Here is a 16,767-nt window from a genome sequence, read left to right on the forward strand (position 1 = left end):
TAGGATTTAGGGAGCAAGAAAGAGCTTACTGTTTTCAGTTTTGATCAGATGTAATTACTGCTCTGAGAGCTCCACTCAGTGGGAAAGTTTCTGAAATACGAAGTCCTCTAGCGGGTGGACATAATGGCTTCACTACTGCTTTTGGAGCTCGAGGGCAGATGTTCATCCTGATGGATCCCTGAGTTTAAAATCTTAATGTATTAAATGGCTAAAGGAAGCAAGCATTTATTTTACAAAAGGATTCTACCTCTGTCTCTTCTCTCCTCCCCTTTAACACACACCCTGCTCTGATCAAAGAACCAAACCAAGTGGTATGGAGCAAGGAAGATGACTCTGGACCACCTTCACCATGAGGAGCATGCCATCTGTTATAGAGGACTCATCACACTTTTAGAAACAGTTCCCAAGTTCCCAGATCTCTATTCATAAATCATTAACTAATTTACCAAGAGCTTAAAGATAGGGAGGAGGACATCACTTTGCAGACAACAGGCTTTGAGTGTTCCCTTCCCACACATGCTCTTCCTTCCTCTTTACTCATCCCAAATCCTGCCCATCTCTCCATCCCGGCTCTTCCAAGTCTCCTCAGACCACTCCCTTCCCATTCACAATCATTGGGCTCGCACCTGAGTACATATCACTTTTTACGGCAACAGGTTAAATATCATCTTAGATACTTTCTGTTAGCATCCGGTATAAGTGTTTAACTTTTAGATTATTTTTTCACATTTTTTGCAATTATGTTTTTCCCCCCTTAACTACAACAAGAGGGGAGAGAGGGAGAGGTAGCCACCGTATAGTTAGTACAACATGGGTGCTGGTTCGGGACTGACTTGCATCTGTGTTATGGCTCCGTTACTTCCTAATTATGTCGTCTTTTGGAGGGCCATGTAATCTCCCTGAGCCTCAGCTGCCTCAACTCTCACATGAGAATAATATCTACACTGGCTAGGGTTGTTGTGAGGGTTAAAATAACATATGTAAAGTGCCTAGGATATAGGAGACGGTCAATAAACAGGAGCAATATTGCTATTTAGGATCTCTACCTTTTACTTTTTTGAATCCTCCATAGAACCTTTCATATGGGAGAGGCAGCATTGATAAAAATCTTCTACTAACATAAGTGAATTGAAGTTGAAAAGTTGAAGTTGGAATATATAAACTATATTTAAAATATGTACCCTTAAGTAACAACAAAAACATAGATGAAGTGAATGTAGCAGAATGTTAACAAGTATTAAATACAGATAATGTTATATTTCTACTCTTCTGTATTTAAAAAATTTTTTTGTGATAAAAGTCAAATATTAAAAGCAAAATATATATATGCATATGTATATATATATATGTATATGTATGTATAGAAAAAGCCAAAGCAAAGTACATATATGTATATGTATATATACACACACATACATGTCAGAGAGAAGGAGGCAGATGCATTATTAATTTTTGTTAATTGATTGACATGCATTTTCAGGCCTTTTATGCCTAAACTATTTAATAATAAATAAAAAACAATCAAAAACCATCATCTACCATCACATTTATAAAGTAATGATAAAAATGACACAAATCAATATGAAAAAAACATTTAATAACTATAACAAATCTTATTAAAATAAAATGAAAATACATACGCCCTCAGAGGTAACTTGTATAAAACTTGATGCTGCAGGTGAGGCACACCTCTTAATCCAGGACCATCGTCTGGATTGTTTCCTGTATTAGCCACCAGGGGCTGCTAAAGAGCAGCGTTCCCAGGAACCAGGCAGCAAGAGAAGGATAAAAATCATTCAACTTGACCCTGAGAGGTGGGAGTCCCTGAGTCTGGGACTACGGATTTCAGCAGATCCTTTGGCCTGTGGTGAGGACCAGGCCTTGCCACAGGGGCACAGCTGTCTGCAACCAGTGCAAGTGTGAAGCTGGTGTTGGCACCTAAATGTGGCATCTTAGAGTCCCTGGACGCTGGGCTCAGGCTGTGTCACAACTGACAACTTGCACGGCTGGTCTGCCAGAAGCTGTAACGCATGGGGCAGAAATGGAAGATTCTTCTCTAGGCTTCTAATTCCTTTTTTCTAGTGATTTCCCACATACTGAGACTTACTTCCAATATATACTTAATGACATCAGTGCATTCTGGAAAAAATATATAGCAGCAGCTGAACAGCTAGACTAGAAAATTATTTCTATTCTTAAAGTACACTCCAGACCAAACCCTGTGTTTTAACTTTATGTATCTCATATTTATCTTATTCATCCCACTTGAGAGTGAAATATTTGAGGGTAAGCCTTCATCAGATTTCCTTGTACTCAAAAAGAATGTCTTAGTGAGTGTTTGTTCCAAGTACTTCCGCCCATTAATTTACCACATTCTCACAATACTCTTGTGAAGAGTTATTATTAATCCTATTTGAAATTGAGGAAACTGAGACTCAAAGATGACTGGTCAGAGGTGACTCAGCCAGTGGGAGGCTGGGCAAGGGTGAGGATGTTATTCCTTTTGGAGATGATGATGAGGCTCAAAGAAGGGCAGTAACTTGCTCAAGCTCTCATAGCTACATGTGGGTGGAGATGGGACTGACTCCTTGCTGGCATCGTGCCCTCTCTCCACTATGCCATGCTTTGCAGACAAACATGCTATAGCGTAGAAAAGATATATGTGTAGAGTTCCAGCAAGGTCTTCTAACCGGAGGAGCAAAAAGATATTGCCTTTTCAGGCTAGCTATAAATGTCATGCTCTTCATGGCTGGCATGCTCGGCTATGACCATTCCTCACACATAATAATAATACATGGGCTCCCCACAAGAATGACACTGAACATGTCAGGATCACTAGACCTCGTAATAGAGGGCTCCATCACTGGAGGTTTCCAGGTTGCTTTGTCTCTATTTTCCCAGGTGCTTGACCCCATGTCATACCTCCCGGTCTAACTTGGTATTACTAGGAAACTCTCAGATCAATCATCTTAAACCACACAGAACACGACAGCCTGTGTGGAAGCCACTTATGTTCAATTACAGACTTTTTTTAAACATGTCCATTTTTTCTTCTGGGGTTTATCTGGAGAGAGAGTTGAGACCAGAAAGACAGAGAGAACACATTGTGTGGGAGGTAAAATGTCATGGTCATTTGGGAGGCCTGTCTGGAGCTGCTGACTGTGATTTACTGAAAAGAAAATGAAACTCGTCCACTGTCCGTCTTGCTGAAATGTCATGCCGAGCGCAGTTCTAGCAGTAGGGAGGGCCGATGGTGATGCCTACGAATCACCTGCTGGCCCTTTGGTCTCTGATTTAAGAGCTGTGTGTATGCTGCAGAGAAATAAAACTCACAGTCATGGGCCAACAAGGCATTTTCCTGGGGCACAGAAATGCATAACTATGGAGAACCAACCCTTAATTTCCACACAAGAACTCTCTTCTCTGCCATGATGCCATAAATGGGGTCCAAAGGCTCCAACTCGAAGACACAGTGCATATTACCAATCTGTGATATCCGTGTCTGCTGAGACGTCGATCCACATGAAACCTTCGTCAAGGATTTGTTATGGCATTGTGGACGACGCATGGAAGGAGTATCCCAGAGCGGGCAGAGTAACAATGTAAATGTTATCATTAAACTTCAATGAACAACCCTGTTTTCCTTTCTTTATTAAAGATTTGACAGTCAGTGGAAAATACACATCCAGCTGAAGAACAAAAAACAACCCACTCTTTCTCTAATAAGAAAAATGTTCAATATTTACCACGGCAAGTCAGGCCTCTTTGGCACTCAAAAATGTGTTTGTAATGTTAATTCTTACGAGGGTGAGTATACAACTACTTCAATTGTTCGAGGCTGACACCAACAGTACAAGACCAGAAAGAAGATATGAAATTCAAATTGGTCATTTATTGCTGGTGTTAAAATTTTGGTTAGGGGAGGTGTTGAAACTATTGGTAAAACTGAATTCTGTTCACCTTGTCTTTCATTACAACAACAAATTTGTTAATTGGCTCTTTCTGCTAAAAGCTTTAAGAAAAAAAAGAAAACAACAGAAAAGAGCAGCTCGGGCTTCTATCTAGGGCAAGGGGAGGGTGCAGGATGTCATAAAAGGCTGAAGCCCTCCACACTCTAAGGTTCAGATGATAAACGAAACCAGTGGACATGGTGCTACTTAACAGTCTTCTGGTTTTCTTCTTTAAATTAGCCAGAGATCTAGTTAGCTCATTTTCTTATTTGGAGAGCATTTATATAGAATTTTTACTTCCTCCCATTTATAGATACCAGAAGGTCCATATAGGAAACTCAAAATGCCCGATGAGTTTTTAATATGCTAATTCATAATGTTTAAACCTTAAAGGTAAATGTTCATTTTCTCCCCCAAACATGCCTTGGCTACCTCAAGGTGGAGCACAAATGCACTCAGTCAGACACCAGGCTTCCACCAGCCTCTGTTCCACATCAAGAGGCAGGAAGCTGAACTACACCATGGCCAATAACAGACTCAGTGTCCAGATGGCCCCAGGAGCCTCTGGACGCTTATTTGCTGAGAAGAAACCAACCCTCTCTGCATTTTCAGAAAAACCGAACGAGCAGGGAGGACTCCTCTGGCCCCATGCTGCTCCACAAACACTGTGAGCATGGCCCTGAGGAGATGCCCTCAGGCCTGGCACATTCCATTTCCCATCCACAGCCAAAGTGGAACAGCACTGTGGCCCTGTCTCCCTTTGATCTAAAATGGGCAGAAATTTCAGAATCTGGCCATTTCATCTCTATAATGCAAACAATGGCATATTCCATTTTCTTCAAAGAGCTCACCTTCAAAATATTCATTTATATCTTTTTCTTTCTTTCTTACATAATTTTCACTTTTGGCATCAAGATTATTAAATCATTCTTCCCAGACTAATTTCTTTCACATCTAAGTATAAACCTGGCTCCCAAGACGTTATATGATGCTGCTGGAGATTTCATATGACCTTCCGAAAATCAAACCCGAACTCTAACCCCAAACTCAAACTAAAACACACACACACACACACACACAAATAACCATCACCACCACCCCACCACCTCCCCAAACAAAAAGGCCTTCAACATTCACCAAACATGGCCTCACCTTTCTAAAGAAATGCTGAGTGCACAGGGCGAGAGCCTCGAAGCCGCGGATGGCCCTCCTCAGCTCCCCCTGGACGAGGCCCAGCTGCCTGGCCTGCTGCTCACACTTCTCCTTCAGCCGCTGAACCAACTGCCGCTCAGCTTCACGGGCCTGCAGGTCTGGCTTGGGGGGAAATCCATTTCGGGGAGCTGTGGTCCTCTGTTTGGGGTATCCTGTAAAGAAAAAAGTCACGTGTAAAAAACAATTCAGACCAAATGTGACAACAGCCCCTTATGACAGGATTTCATCAAGAGGAAGTGGCCGAGAAGGAATTGCCCATGGTTTGCCATCTTAGGTATCAGAAAAAACAGAGACTTAAAATATTTGCTCCATTTATGTGGTTCTAAGTGCAAGGTTTCATGCTTGGAAAAAGAAGAACAGACAAATTTGCCAAATTCCTTTCAGCTTCCTATATTTCTTCCCGACCTGCTAACAGAGATTGAAGCAGTTGTCTTTTTTCTTCAAGGGGCTTGCTCTTTGAAAATGTCTAATAGGAAGTAAATCAATCAATTCAGGTCGAAGTCAGAATTATAACCTAGCAACCTTTTAATTGGGCACCAGGGAGTAATGCCTACACGCCCCTCCCCTCCCTTCCTGTGGTCGCTCTAGTGACCTTTTCTTCAATGTCAAGTTCAAGTCACACCCCTGGTGACCCTTGCTCCAGGGATTTCTGGCTTTAAATTCCTACAGCATCAATGTCCTCCAAAATATTCCCCCCATGTGACCACTCACGCCACCTCCACGGCTAAAGGTCCAGTCCAGTTACGCTCCATTGCAGTAAGAAGAAAGTGCTCATTCCCTACCATGGCCCACAAAGCCGCTGAGATCTGGCTCCTGTCGGGAAAACACGAGGTGTGGGGTTGCCACAGAGGAAGGAGCCAGAAACTCCGCCTGGGGTTGAGGACAGGGTGGGGGAGGCTTTAAGGAGAGGTGACTTTTAGGCTGAAGCTGGAAGGAGTAAGGCAAGGCTCTAGGAAAGAGCACAGGGACAAGCACTGCATCATATAGTCAGGGGCCCCGGGTCAGCCAGAGTCCCCCTCAGAACTGCCGTCCCTCTGTGCGAGGCTCAGACAGACCCGACACCCACAGAGGACCTCTGTGGTGGACAACGGACTTGCATCCCAAAGGAATGCAAGTAGATCGTGTCCTAGACGACAGGACATGGATACTGACCACACAAGTATGAATAAACTTCGATATTTCAAATGTTCTTCTGTCTCCCTCATCTGCTTCCAAAATGGCAGGAGTAACATACAAAACAAACTGGAAAACGGCAGCCTCTTCAGTGCCTGACTCTCTGAGACACAGCAGAGTAATAGGCTTGTCAACACACAAGTGGCCTCATCTTTTAAGGGGGAAGGGGTCATTGATCTAAATACTTCTGATTATTAATTTAATGGTAATCATGCTAATTTTAATTAAATCTTCCTCTTAAGAAATCATCAGAGATTGCAATGCGACCTCACATATGACATATCCCAAACTATTAAGACTTAATGGATAGTAGAATGTGAAATTATTGCTTCTTAAAACCTGTCTATGACAGTAGAGTACATAATATTCCAGAAAATCCATTTGCATGTTGTAGGCAAATCAATCTTAATATATACTTAATCTCAACATTCTCAATACTGAAAACAGAAGAAAAATAACTACCAACAGAATGTGAGCGATTTTACTACCTGCCTCAAACTCTAAGATACAGCCTAAGACCGAAGGTAGGTTTTTTTCATGACTACTGTTTGCCATTTTATTGTTGTGGCTGCTCATTTTATAAAACACCCCAGTGTTTTAATTAATGTGTTGAGGTCACAGGTGCCTGACATGGTTACAACAGAAGGCACTTCTGTTAGTAATATGAAGGAATAATAAAACATATTTCCAGCTCAGTGGATGACAGCTAATTGTGATCCATGGCATACAGAGTCACCTCTGAGCTTGTGGACATTAGTAAGCACTCATGTTTTCATGTATTTTTGGCTGTCAGACCTATCCCCTGTTATTATTATTATTACTATTATTATTACAATTATCATTATTCTTAGGTTAGAATTGTACTCAATGGTAAATGGACAACATAAAAGGATTTGGTGAAATCCTATTCTTGGCGCTTACTTTGATATTGGTGTTATTATTATATTGCTTTTATTCACACACTCAAAATTCCAGCGTTCTATCAAACAGCAGTGCGTTCAGTCCACATTTCTCTTCCTGGGGCCACCAAATTAACATTCTGAGCCAAGAAAGCGGCTCCTCTGAGAAGGCCGGCTTTTGGTATCAACACAGCCAGTGAAAGGTTAGCTGCTTGGTGACACCAAACCACCTCATGAAACCCATCCTTGTTTGGGATCCCTGGTTGGGGCACATTTGGCACCCTACCACTGCCACAGCACAGACTAAGGCTCAGGCCCCAGCTAGGACTGTAGGAAGGAAATGCAGAAAAACAAGGTGGGTTTTTTGCTTTATTTATTGCTTTTAGTTGAAAAAGGACCTGCCAGTCTCTAAGTATATCCAATATAACTTTGCCTAAGACTAACAATCATTTCACCGTCAGTAGCATATTTTTGGTACTCACTAAATCAGTATTCTTTCGTGTGCCGTCCATTTGTGTTAACTACTTCTACAGTGAACTCCCTGAAGTACTGTTCTGTCACTTACTTTCCTGTCCACCCCTATGTCAGACCATTCTCAGGACGGTACATAAGGACGGGGGGGCTCATCCACCATCTTGGGGACAGAGAGCTTATGTTGAAAGATTACTGACAGCAAGCCAGCTTCACCTGTTTCATTAAAAATTTAGGAGGATTTTTTTTTGCTTCTGCTGTCTTCTCTTAAAAGCACACAATGAAGCTGAAATGCTAATCTGCTTAGGAAGGGGTTAACAGGGCCACGGGATGGAAAACTTCCGGAGGGCAGTGATCGTGGCAGCTGGTGGAGCTCCTGGTCGGCACTGGAGGGCTGTGGTGATGACTCACTTCTGATGCTTACAGCCGTGTTTCTCCAGAAGAGCCACCAGGCACACTTTACACGAGGGGCATGCCATGTCCCGAGGACACTTCGGGTGCTGGAAGGTTTTGTTCTCACTTCCTTCCCTGTTCCTTGCGGTATTTATATTGCTTCTGGGGTGGCTGAAGGTTCAAAGCAGGCAGGCATGCCACTGACCCCCCTCTGCAGTCAGGCCCAGCCTCCTTACTCGGGTTTAGTTCTTTTAAAAAAATCAAAACTCTGGTCTCCTACAATATCCTTCTGAGTTCCACCCAGTTGATCTAGGAAACTGATATTAATGAATAAAGACCTTCAAAACAGTGCTTAGTGAAGGTTTTGGAATCTTTAAACGCTGTGAAAAAGAGAGCAGAAATACTAGTTTTTGTTTGTTTGTTTTGGTTTTTGGTGAAGAAGACTAGCCCTGAGCTAACATCTATTGCCAATCCTCCTCTTTTTGCTGAGGAAGATTGGCCCTGGGCTAACATTCATGTGCACCTTCCTCTACTTTATATGGGACACTGCCACAGCATGGCTTGATAAGCGGTACATAGGTCCACGCCCGGCATCCTAACCTGCGAACCCTGGGCTGCTGAAGTGGAGCGCGCAAACCTAACCACTATGCCAATGGGCCGGCCCCAGAAATACTAGTTTTTTACCCACTGCCCCTTGTACACTTCCCAATTGTTAATGAGACTTATCCTCAATGTGACTCTTCCATATGAAATACGTGAACAGAAATACCTAGACCAGCTCTTGCCATGACCCACAGACAGAGCTGATTTCATATGTATGCTTCGTGTCATGTTTTGATGGGGATGAAAATACTCGACACTTTTATTGAGCACCTACTGTGTGAACCATATGTGCAAGGCCCGTGGAGAGTGCAAAGGAATGTGGCCCCGTCCTTGATCTTAGGCAATCCATTGTCAGTAGGGGCTCAGCCAGGCCTGGATTTCAGGTCTTCTGACTCCTCGCCCAGGGCTCTCACCACTTGAGCACCCAGCTGATCCACTCCACAACATCTCTAACACATCTCACAGGTTTGGGGCATATTCTAAATCTAGAACATCCTCTGTTATCTCAATCTTGCCCCAATCCCAATTTCTTTTTAGCCCTCCTATTAGCTGCATAACTCTGATTAGGGGCAGATAGAATCGACGATGATTCCAGCGAAAAATGGCAACTCAGAGGAAAAAGCCAGTAACCTTCTACTCACAAAGGTGAATGCAAGCAGTTTGCGTGCAAAGGCTGAGCACTGGGGAGAACGCAGCCCTTGAAAATGGAAAGAGAACATTAAAAATTAATCTGTAGCCATCCAGTCACTATCCAGAGGATTCTAATGGATGGAAAAGCTTAGTTTAATTTTAAATCTGGAAACTTAACTGACATAAAAACAAATGAACAGAGCATTAGAACCTGTGTATTTACAACATCAGAGAAGGCCCATGACCTGAACACTTGTAAACAAGAAAAGAAAGATTATAGGACACAACTTTAATAGCTTTCCGGCTTAAAGAAGAGCACTTCATGAGTTTCGTCAACATCCTAACAGAAAGGAGATCTGTTCCTTGCAGATTGGCACCAGCAGGACACCTCAGAGAGCACATGTGCCGAGTTCTTTGTGGTCTTGGACAGGCTTTATTTTTCTTAAACTGATCTAAATTTATTTCAGAAAATTTTGCCCAGCAGCATGCTATTTTCCTACTTAGTGTTGGCACTTGTTTGCCTGGGGTTGGCTAGTGGTGGGGAAGGGGGGAGAGCAGATGGCACGAGGGTAGGAAATCTCCCTCCAGTCAGTCCTAAGCATAGGTGAGGGCAGGAGTTACTACACTGGGCAGCATCCACCCATATAATAAGTGACCTGCTCCACTCTAGAAGGGAGAGGTTTACATTGCCCATTCCAAGGGAGGAGCAGATTCATTTCTCTTTTGATGTATAGAAGAACAGAAAAAACAGAAAGTTACAATCAGGGTTTCCAAGACAAGCTATCGAAAATTTGTCACTATAATCTACTCTCTAGCAAAATAAAAATTGACATAAAGTATTTTCATCTTTAGGAAATTCTTATGATTTACAAGAAGTACAGGTGCTATTTATCAAGGTAAATCTGAAATTCTCTTTTCTCCAAGGGTGAAAAATCGTGGTTTAATAGTACTATAGCAATTGCTGAATTTTTATATTAAAAAATACAGCTACTTGTAGCCAAGATGGAGTAAGGATCAGACTTACCTTCTCATCTGAAACTACCCCCCAAAATTTGGCCCAAATATATAAGACAAGGGTTTTCAAGACATTCACAGTCGGCGATGAAGCACAGCGATCCCCGAGAGTCGGCCGACGATTGAGGCGAGCCTGCAATTGCCTCGGCCTCCTGCCTGGAGCTGCTTTCCCGGCTGCGGCCCAACGAGTCGCCCAGGCAGAGCCTGGTGTTTTCCCTGAGCTGAAAAAGTGGAGCTGGGGGCTCAGGAAGTTCAGAGGTCAGAGGTTACAAGGCAGAGTGGCACAGAGGACAGAGCTCCACAGAGACAGAACTCTGGAGACGTGCAGAGGGTCCCCTCGAGCTTTCAGCCAAGTTCTGATCAGTGCATGGTTGTGAGGAAAGTATCCAGCACCAGGGAAAGAATTCCACAAAGGACTAGGGGAACAATTCCCAGAGCTCCCAGGGGCCAGAAATGGTTCCTGTTCCCATCAGCCAGAGTGGAAAACCTCATCATTCACGGGCATCAGGTAGAGCATTCAGGAGGGTTTTGTCTCAAGGGTGTGGTAAAATCAGCCCCAGATTAATTGCTAACTGGGACCTGCCTAATGACGCTGAAAAGCAAGACCCAAAATGATTAAATTCTTTCCAAGTAACATAGTTCTATTCAACAGCAAAGCTCAAGAATATTTATAGGAATAAAAAAATATCCAGTGCCCAACAAGGAAAATATACAATGTCTGGCATCTAAAAAAACTCTCAGGGGGCCAGCCCCATGGCTGAGTGGCTCAAGTTCTGTGCACTCTGCTTTGGTGGCCTGGGTTCACGGGTTCAGATCCTGGGCAGGGACCTGCTCCACTCATCTGCCATGTTCCACATGCAGGGTACAGGAAGACTGGCACAGATATTAGCTCAGGGCTAATCTTCCTCAAGCAAAAAAAAAAAAAAATTCTCAGGCATGCACGTAAGCAGGATATACAACCCATAATAAGGAGAAAGCGCAATCAATTGAAGCCCACCAAGAAATGACACAGATGATTAACAGTTATATAACTATATTCCATATGTTCAAGAAGCTAGAGGAATGATTGAATATGTCAAGTAGAAACAAAGAATATGAAAAAAAAAAAGACCTAAATAAAAATTTTAGAGATTAAAAACTCAAATGTCTGAGAAGAAAAATACACTGGATGAGATTAAGAGTAGATCAGACACCACATAAGAAAAGATTAATGACATGAATTTTCATAGCAGCATTATTCATACTAGCCAAAAATTGGAAACAACCCAATTGTCCATCAGTTGAATGGATAAGCAGAATGTGATATATCCATGTCATGGAATATTATTCTACCAAAAACAGGGATGACATACTGATTCATGCTTTGACATAGATGAACCTTGAAAACATTATGCTAAGTGAAAGAAGTCAATACAAAAGGCCACACATTACATGATTCTATTCATGTGAAATGTCCATAAAACAGAAAGTAGACTAGTGGCTGTCAGGGGCTGGGGGAAGCAGGGAATAGGGAGCAACTGCTCACGGGTATGGTTTCTTTTGGGGGTGATGAAAATGCTCTGGAATTAGTGGTGATAGTTGCACAACCTTGTGAATATACTAAAAGCCACTGAACTGCATACTTTAAAAGGGTGCATTTTACGGTATGTGAATTATAGCTCAACTAATAAAAAGACAATAAGGATGTTCTGATAGGCCCATTTGGACATGGGGACATTTTGCCGGCATTTTATGAAAATGCCTGTGTCAAAACAGCTGCATCAGAATGTCCTGTGTCCGTTTAAGATATGGTTTCTGCTATCAAGAAGCTTAGAGCCATGGACGAGCAATAGCTTTGACATGTTGATGCTTAAATGTGTTATCACGAATCTGCACCATAACCCTGCAGCATAGACAGAAGTCCCATTTTACAGAAGAGAAAACTGAGGCTCAAAGAAGTTATGTGATTTGCTCAAGGTTATATATCACGTGAGCCACTGAGCCAAGATTTGAATCCAGTTCAGTCTATTCTTTTGGGCCAAGAAACCTGAACATTTAGAAAGTGCACCTAACAGCAGAGCATCAAAATACATAAAGCAAATAATGATAGAAATGAAAGGAGAAACAGAGAAGTCCAAAATTATACTCTGAGATTTCAACAGCCTCTCCTCAATTACTGATAGAACATGTAGACAGAAAAGCAGTAAGGATACAGAAAACTTGAACAGAATGCTATCAACCAACTTGACCTATGGTCTTAGTAGAAGGCTCCACATAGGAACAGCAGAATAGACATTCTTTTGAAGTACATATGAAACATTTACCAAGACAGACCTTGTTCTGGGTCATAAAACAAGTCTCAATAAATTTAAGAAGACTCAAGTCATCCAAGTATGTTCTCCAACCACAATGGAATTAAATTAGAAATACAATCAGAAAAATCTCTGGAAATTCCCAAATATTTGCAAAGTAAACAACACACCTCTAAATACTCACAGGTAAAAGAAGAAATCAAAAAGGGAAATTTGAAAATCTTTTGAACTCAATATATCAAATATATAAAAATTTGTGGATTATAGCTAAAATAGCATATAGAGGGAAATTTATTATACTAAACACATGCATTAGAAAAGAAGAAAGACTTCAAACTAATGACATCTGCTAATTAAACCCAATGTAAGCAGAAGAAATAATAATGATCAGAGTAGAAATCAGTTGCATACCCTTCCGGAAAAAAAGAAATTAAAGCTGTACCTCACACTATATACAAATTAACTCAAATGGATCATAGACTGAAATATAAAACCCAGAGCTCTAAATCTTTGAGAAGAAAATGTAGGAGAAAATCTTTGTGCCTTGGGTTATGCAAAGAATTTTTAGATAACACCAACAACATGGTCCATAAAAGAAAAAAACTATGAATTGGACTTCATGAAAATTAAGAACATCTACTCTTCAAAAGACATTGTTAGAAGAATGTCAAAACAAGCTACAGATTGTGGGGAAAAAATTGCAAGTCACATAGTTGAAAAAAAAATTGTATCCAGAATATATAAAAACTCTCAAAATTCAATAAGAAGACAAAAAAATTAAAAATGCTAAAAGATTCGAATAGATATTTTATCAAAGAATACATATAGATGTCAAAAACAAAAAGATGCTCAACATCTTAACATCATTAGTTATTACGGAAATGCAAATTAAAACCACAATGAGATATCAGTATGGACCTATTTATAATGTCTATAATTAAAAAGACTGACCATACCAAGTGTTGGCAAGGATGTGGAGGAGCTGGATCTCTCATACACTACTGCTGGGAATAGAAAATGGTACAACCATTTTGGAAAACAGTTTGGAAAACTTTTTAACATTTTTAAAGAGTTAAACACACAGTTACCATATCACTCAGGCATTCCACTCCTAGATATTTACTAAGAGAAATGAAAGGAGATGTCCATACCAAGACTTGTACAAATGTACATAGCAGCTCTATTTATAATAGCCAAATACTTGGACCAAAAAAACCCAAAAGGGCATAAAGAGGTAAATGGATAAACTGTGGTATCTACACAGTGGAATTTCTATTCTTCAATAAAAAGGAAGGGACTACTGCCACATGGATGGATCTCAAAAAAATCATGCTGAGTAAAGGAAGCCAGATAAAAGCAGAGTACATATTAGATGATTCCATTTATACAAAACTTTAGAAAATGCAAACTAATCTATGGTGACAGAGTGGGGACTCTGATGGCAGTGCAGAGGGGCAGGTGGGTAGGTGTACCAAGGGGCACCTTTGGGGATGATGTATGTGTTTGCTCTCTTGATTGTGGTAATGGCTTCATATGTGTATGTATGTCAAAATTTATCAAAGTGTACACTTTAAATATGTGTAGTTTAATATTTGTTAATTATACCATAATAAAGATGTTTCTAAACTAGAGTACCACAAATTTTCTTCTGTTTAGTATTTTCTTAGTATAAATATCTCCATTCCATTACTTTCAACCTTTTAGTATTCTTATATTTTAGGTGTGTACTTTGTAAACAGTCTAAAGCTAGATTTTATGGCATATAATATGCACTTAATAAATACTTTTTGACTGTTCAATAAATGAATCCAGTCTGGTAATCTAAATCTTTAATTTAGTCTAGAGAGTCATGTACGTTCATTATGACATATCTGAGTTCATTTCTAATGTCTTATTTTATTCTTTTATTTTTTCCTCTCTCTCTCTCTCCCTTCCTTCCTTCCTTCCTTCTTTCCTCTCTGTTTTTTTTCTTTTTCCTTTCTCCCTTTTTTGCCTTTGTTTGCATTGATTTAAATTTTCTTTATCCTCATTCCAACTTCTCCCGCTCTACTGATTCAGAACTATATACTCTATTTTATTATAACCAATAAAATAGAAATTTAACACATATATTTTAACTTAACAAAGTCTAAAATTACACAATACCTTTACTCTCTTCCCCTAAAATATAAGGACCTTACTCATGGTAGCTTATTTCCTTGTGTGCGTAATAATTTCATTTTATTCTGCTAAGTGCACACAAGTACTACAGCACTTTAAATTGAATTTTCAGACCACAGTGGTAGCATGGATTCTAGCTCTCAAATGGGGGCAGGGCAGATCTGTGGTGAGGAATTCCTAAGGGAGGGCCATTCCCCTTCCCCACCTTCTCTCAGAGCCAAAGCTGCAATAAACAGGCCAGTCTCCTCCTGCAGGGTGAGTTTTCTTTTTCTTTCTAGTTCATCCAGTGAGGGTGTTGCCTTTCAGAAATTCCAGATTTATGCAGGGTCCTCCAATCTGATCTCCCACCCTCTTTAGGCACCAGGCTTTGTCTCCTGACCCTCATATGTGTGGCTTTGGCTTATTTCCTATACATTGTTAAGTAACCAGAAATTTTAATAAGTCCTCTCCTCTCCAAGTTTTCTGGTTAATAGTGTAGTGACTATGAATGCAGTTTTGGGGGTCAGAGTGCTTGGGTTGAAACCAAGACTCTATTACTTATTTCCTGTGGCTTTAGGCAAATTAATGAAAATCTGCGTACCTCAATTTCCTCACATGAAAAGGGAGGGACAATAATAACTCACGTGTCATGGAGTTATTGTGGGCATTAAATAAATTAATACATCTGAAGGCCTTAGGACATACCTGGCATATAGTAAGAATGCAAACATTAGCTGCTATTATTGCTACTATTTGGGGGCTTAAAGAAAATGTTCTGAGGTTGTACTGCATTCTACAAAGGGGTTAATGCCTTACAATATGAATTTTCATAATAAACAATTTTCAACTCTCAAGTGACATTATGTAGCTTATTCATATCTGAATGTAAATAAATGGCTTCCTCATTGACAAAATAACAAGTATTTGATATCCACTGTTTCCCTGTTTTTCTTCCTCTTAGAAAATATTATCTCTTGAGGTTAGATCTTCAAAGTCTGTTTTTCAATTATAAATTATTTCTGCATGCTGTTGGAATAGCAGATACTCCTACACAGAGAAGATCCTACCACTGAAAAGTAGCATGATAACATTTTGTTTTTTAAGATACAATGATGCCAACAGCTGGTTCATTTCATCTAGAGTCAGAACGCATATGTATGTCAAGCCCTGGAACAATCATGCATACCATACGGGCCGGCATTGCTCTGTTAATGACATTTGAACAAAATAAATTCCAAGTTCCAGTCTTCTCCCCAAATAACACACATCACATTTCTTAAATACCTGGTGAATGAAGCTTGGTGGTTGAAGCCGCTATTCTCTTAGGAGATGAAACAGCAGGTTTATTAGCATCTTGATCTTTTTGTACTTCTTTCTTTGTTCCTATATATGGTTTAAAAAGAGAAAAAGAAAGGAGGAGAACTTGTTACAATTGAAACAGTAACACAAGATGTTTGAGGGAAGGGAGGCTTAACAAAAGGCAAACAGAACAAAATAATATTTGGATGATTTGTTGCTATGGTCACCACCCCCTGTGCTTCAAGAATGACACACTTGTTTCTAGCAAAGGGAAGTGAGTTGTAGTGGTCAGGGGAATAAGCACCCTGCTGTCTCTGATCTGATGAAAAACGTCCCTGTCTCTGGAGGTCACTGGACCCTGACGACCCTGACAAACTATCTGGGAATTAAAATTGTACTGTTCGTAGCCACCAACTTGGTCTGCCTGTCTCTTTCTGCTGAAACAAATTTTCAAAAGACAGAGAAGGAAGCTGTAGCTGAATATAACTGCTAATGACTTCAGCATCGTCAGGAGCTGAGCCACGGGGGACACGGTCTGCCTCTAATTAATCTCCATGCAGCTGGTCCACAGAAGTGACCTAGAGAGCCCTTCAGCTCTCTCGGCTGCAGCTGAGCCTTCGTGGAGCCTGCTGCCAGAGCCGGCCCCAGCAGAATGGGATAACGGAGCGTCGGCGATATCTAAGAACAGCACGT

General features: G+C 40.8%; 1 protein-coding gene across 3 annotated transcripts in view; it reads right to left on the reverse strand.

The window, feature by feature from the left end:
• MTUS2 (microtubule associated scaffold protein 2) overlaps nt 1–16,767 on the reverse strand; it is a 578,912-nt gene that overhangs the window by 140,055 nt on the left and 422,090 nt on the right. For all 3 annotated transcript variants that reach the window (XM_087436240.1, XM_087436241.1, XM_087436239.1), the window contains 2 exons: nt 16,060–16,158; nt 5,103–5,314 (listed from right to left, as the gene is read on the reverse strand). In XM_087436240.1, the coding sequence (XP_087292366.1) occupies nt 5,103–5,314; nt 16,060–16,158 (311 nt within the window). The remainder of the gene's footprint in view (nt 1–5,102; nt 5,315–16,059; nt 16,159–16,767) is intronic.

Source organism: Ceratotherium simum, chromosome 10, assembly GCF_057802395.1.
Source record: "Ceratotherium simum simum isolate JZ-2026a chromosome 10, ASM5780239v1, whole genome shotgun sequence".
Classification (NCBI taxonomy): Eukaryota; Metazoa; Chordata; class Mammalia; order Perissodactyla; family Rhinocerotidae; genus Ceratotherium; species Ceratotherium simum.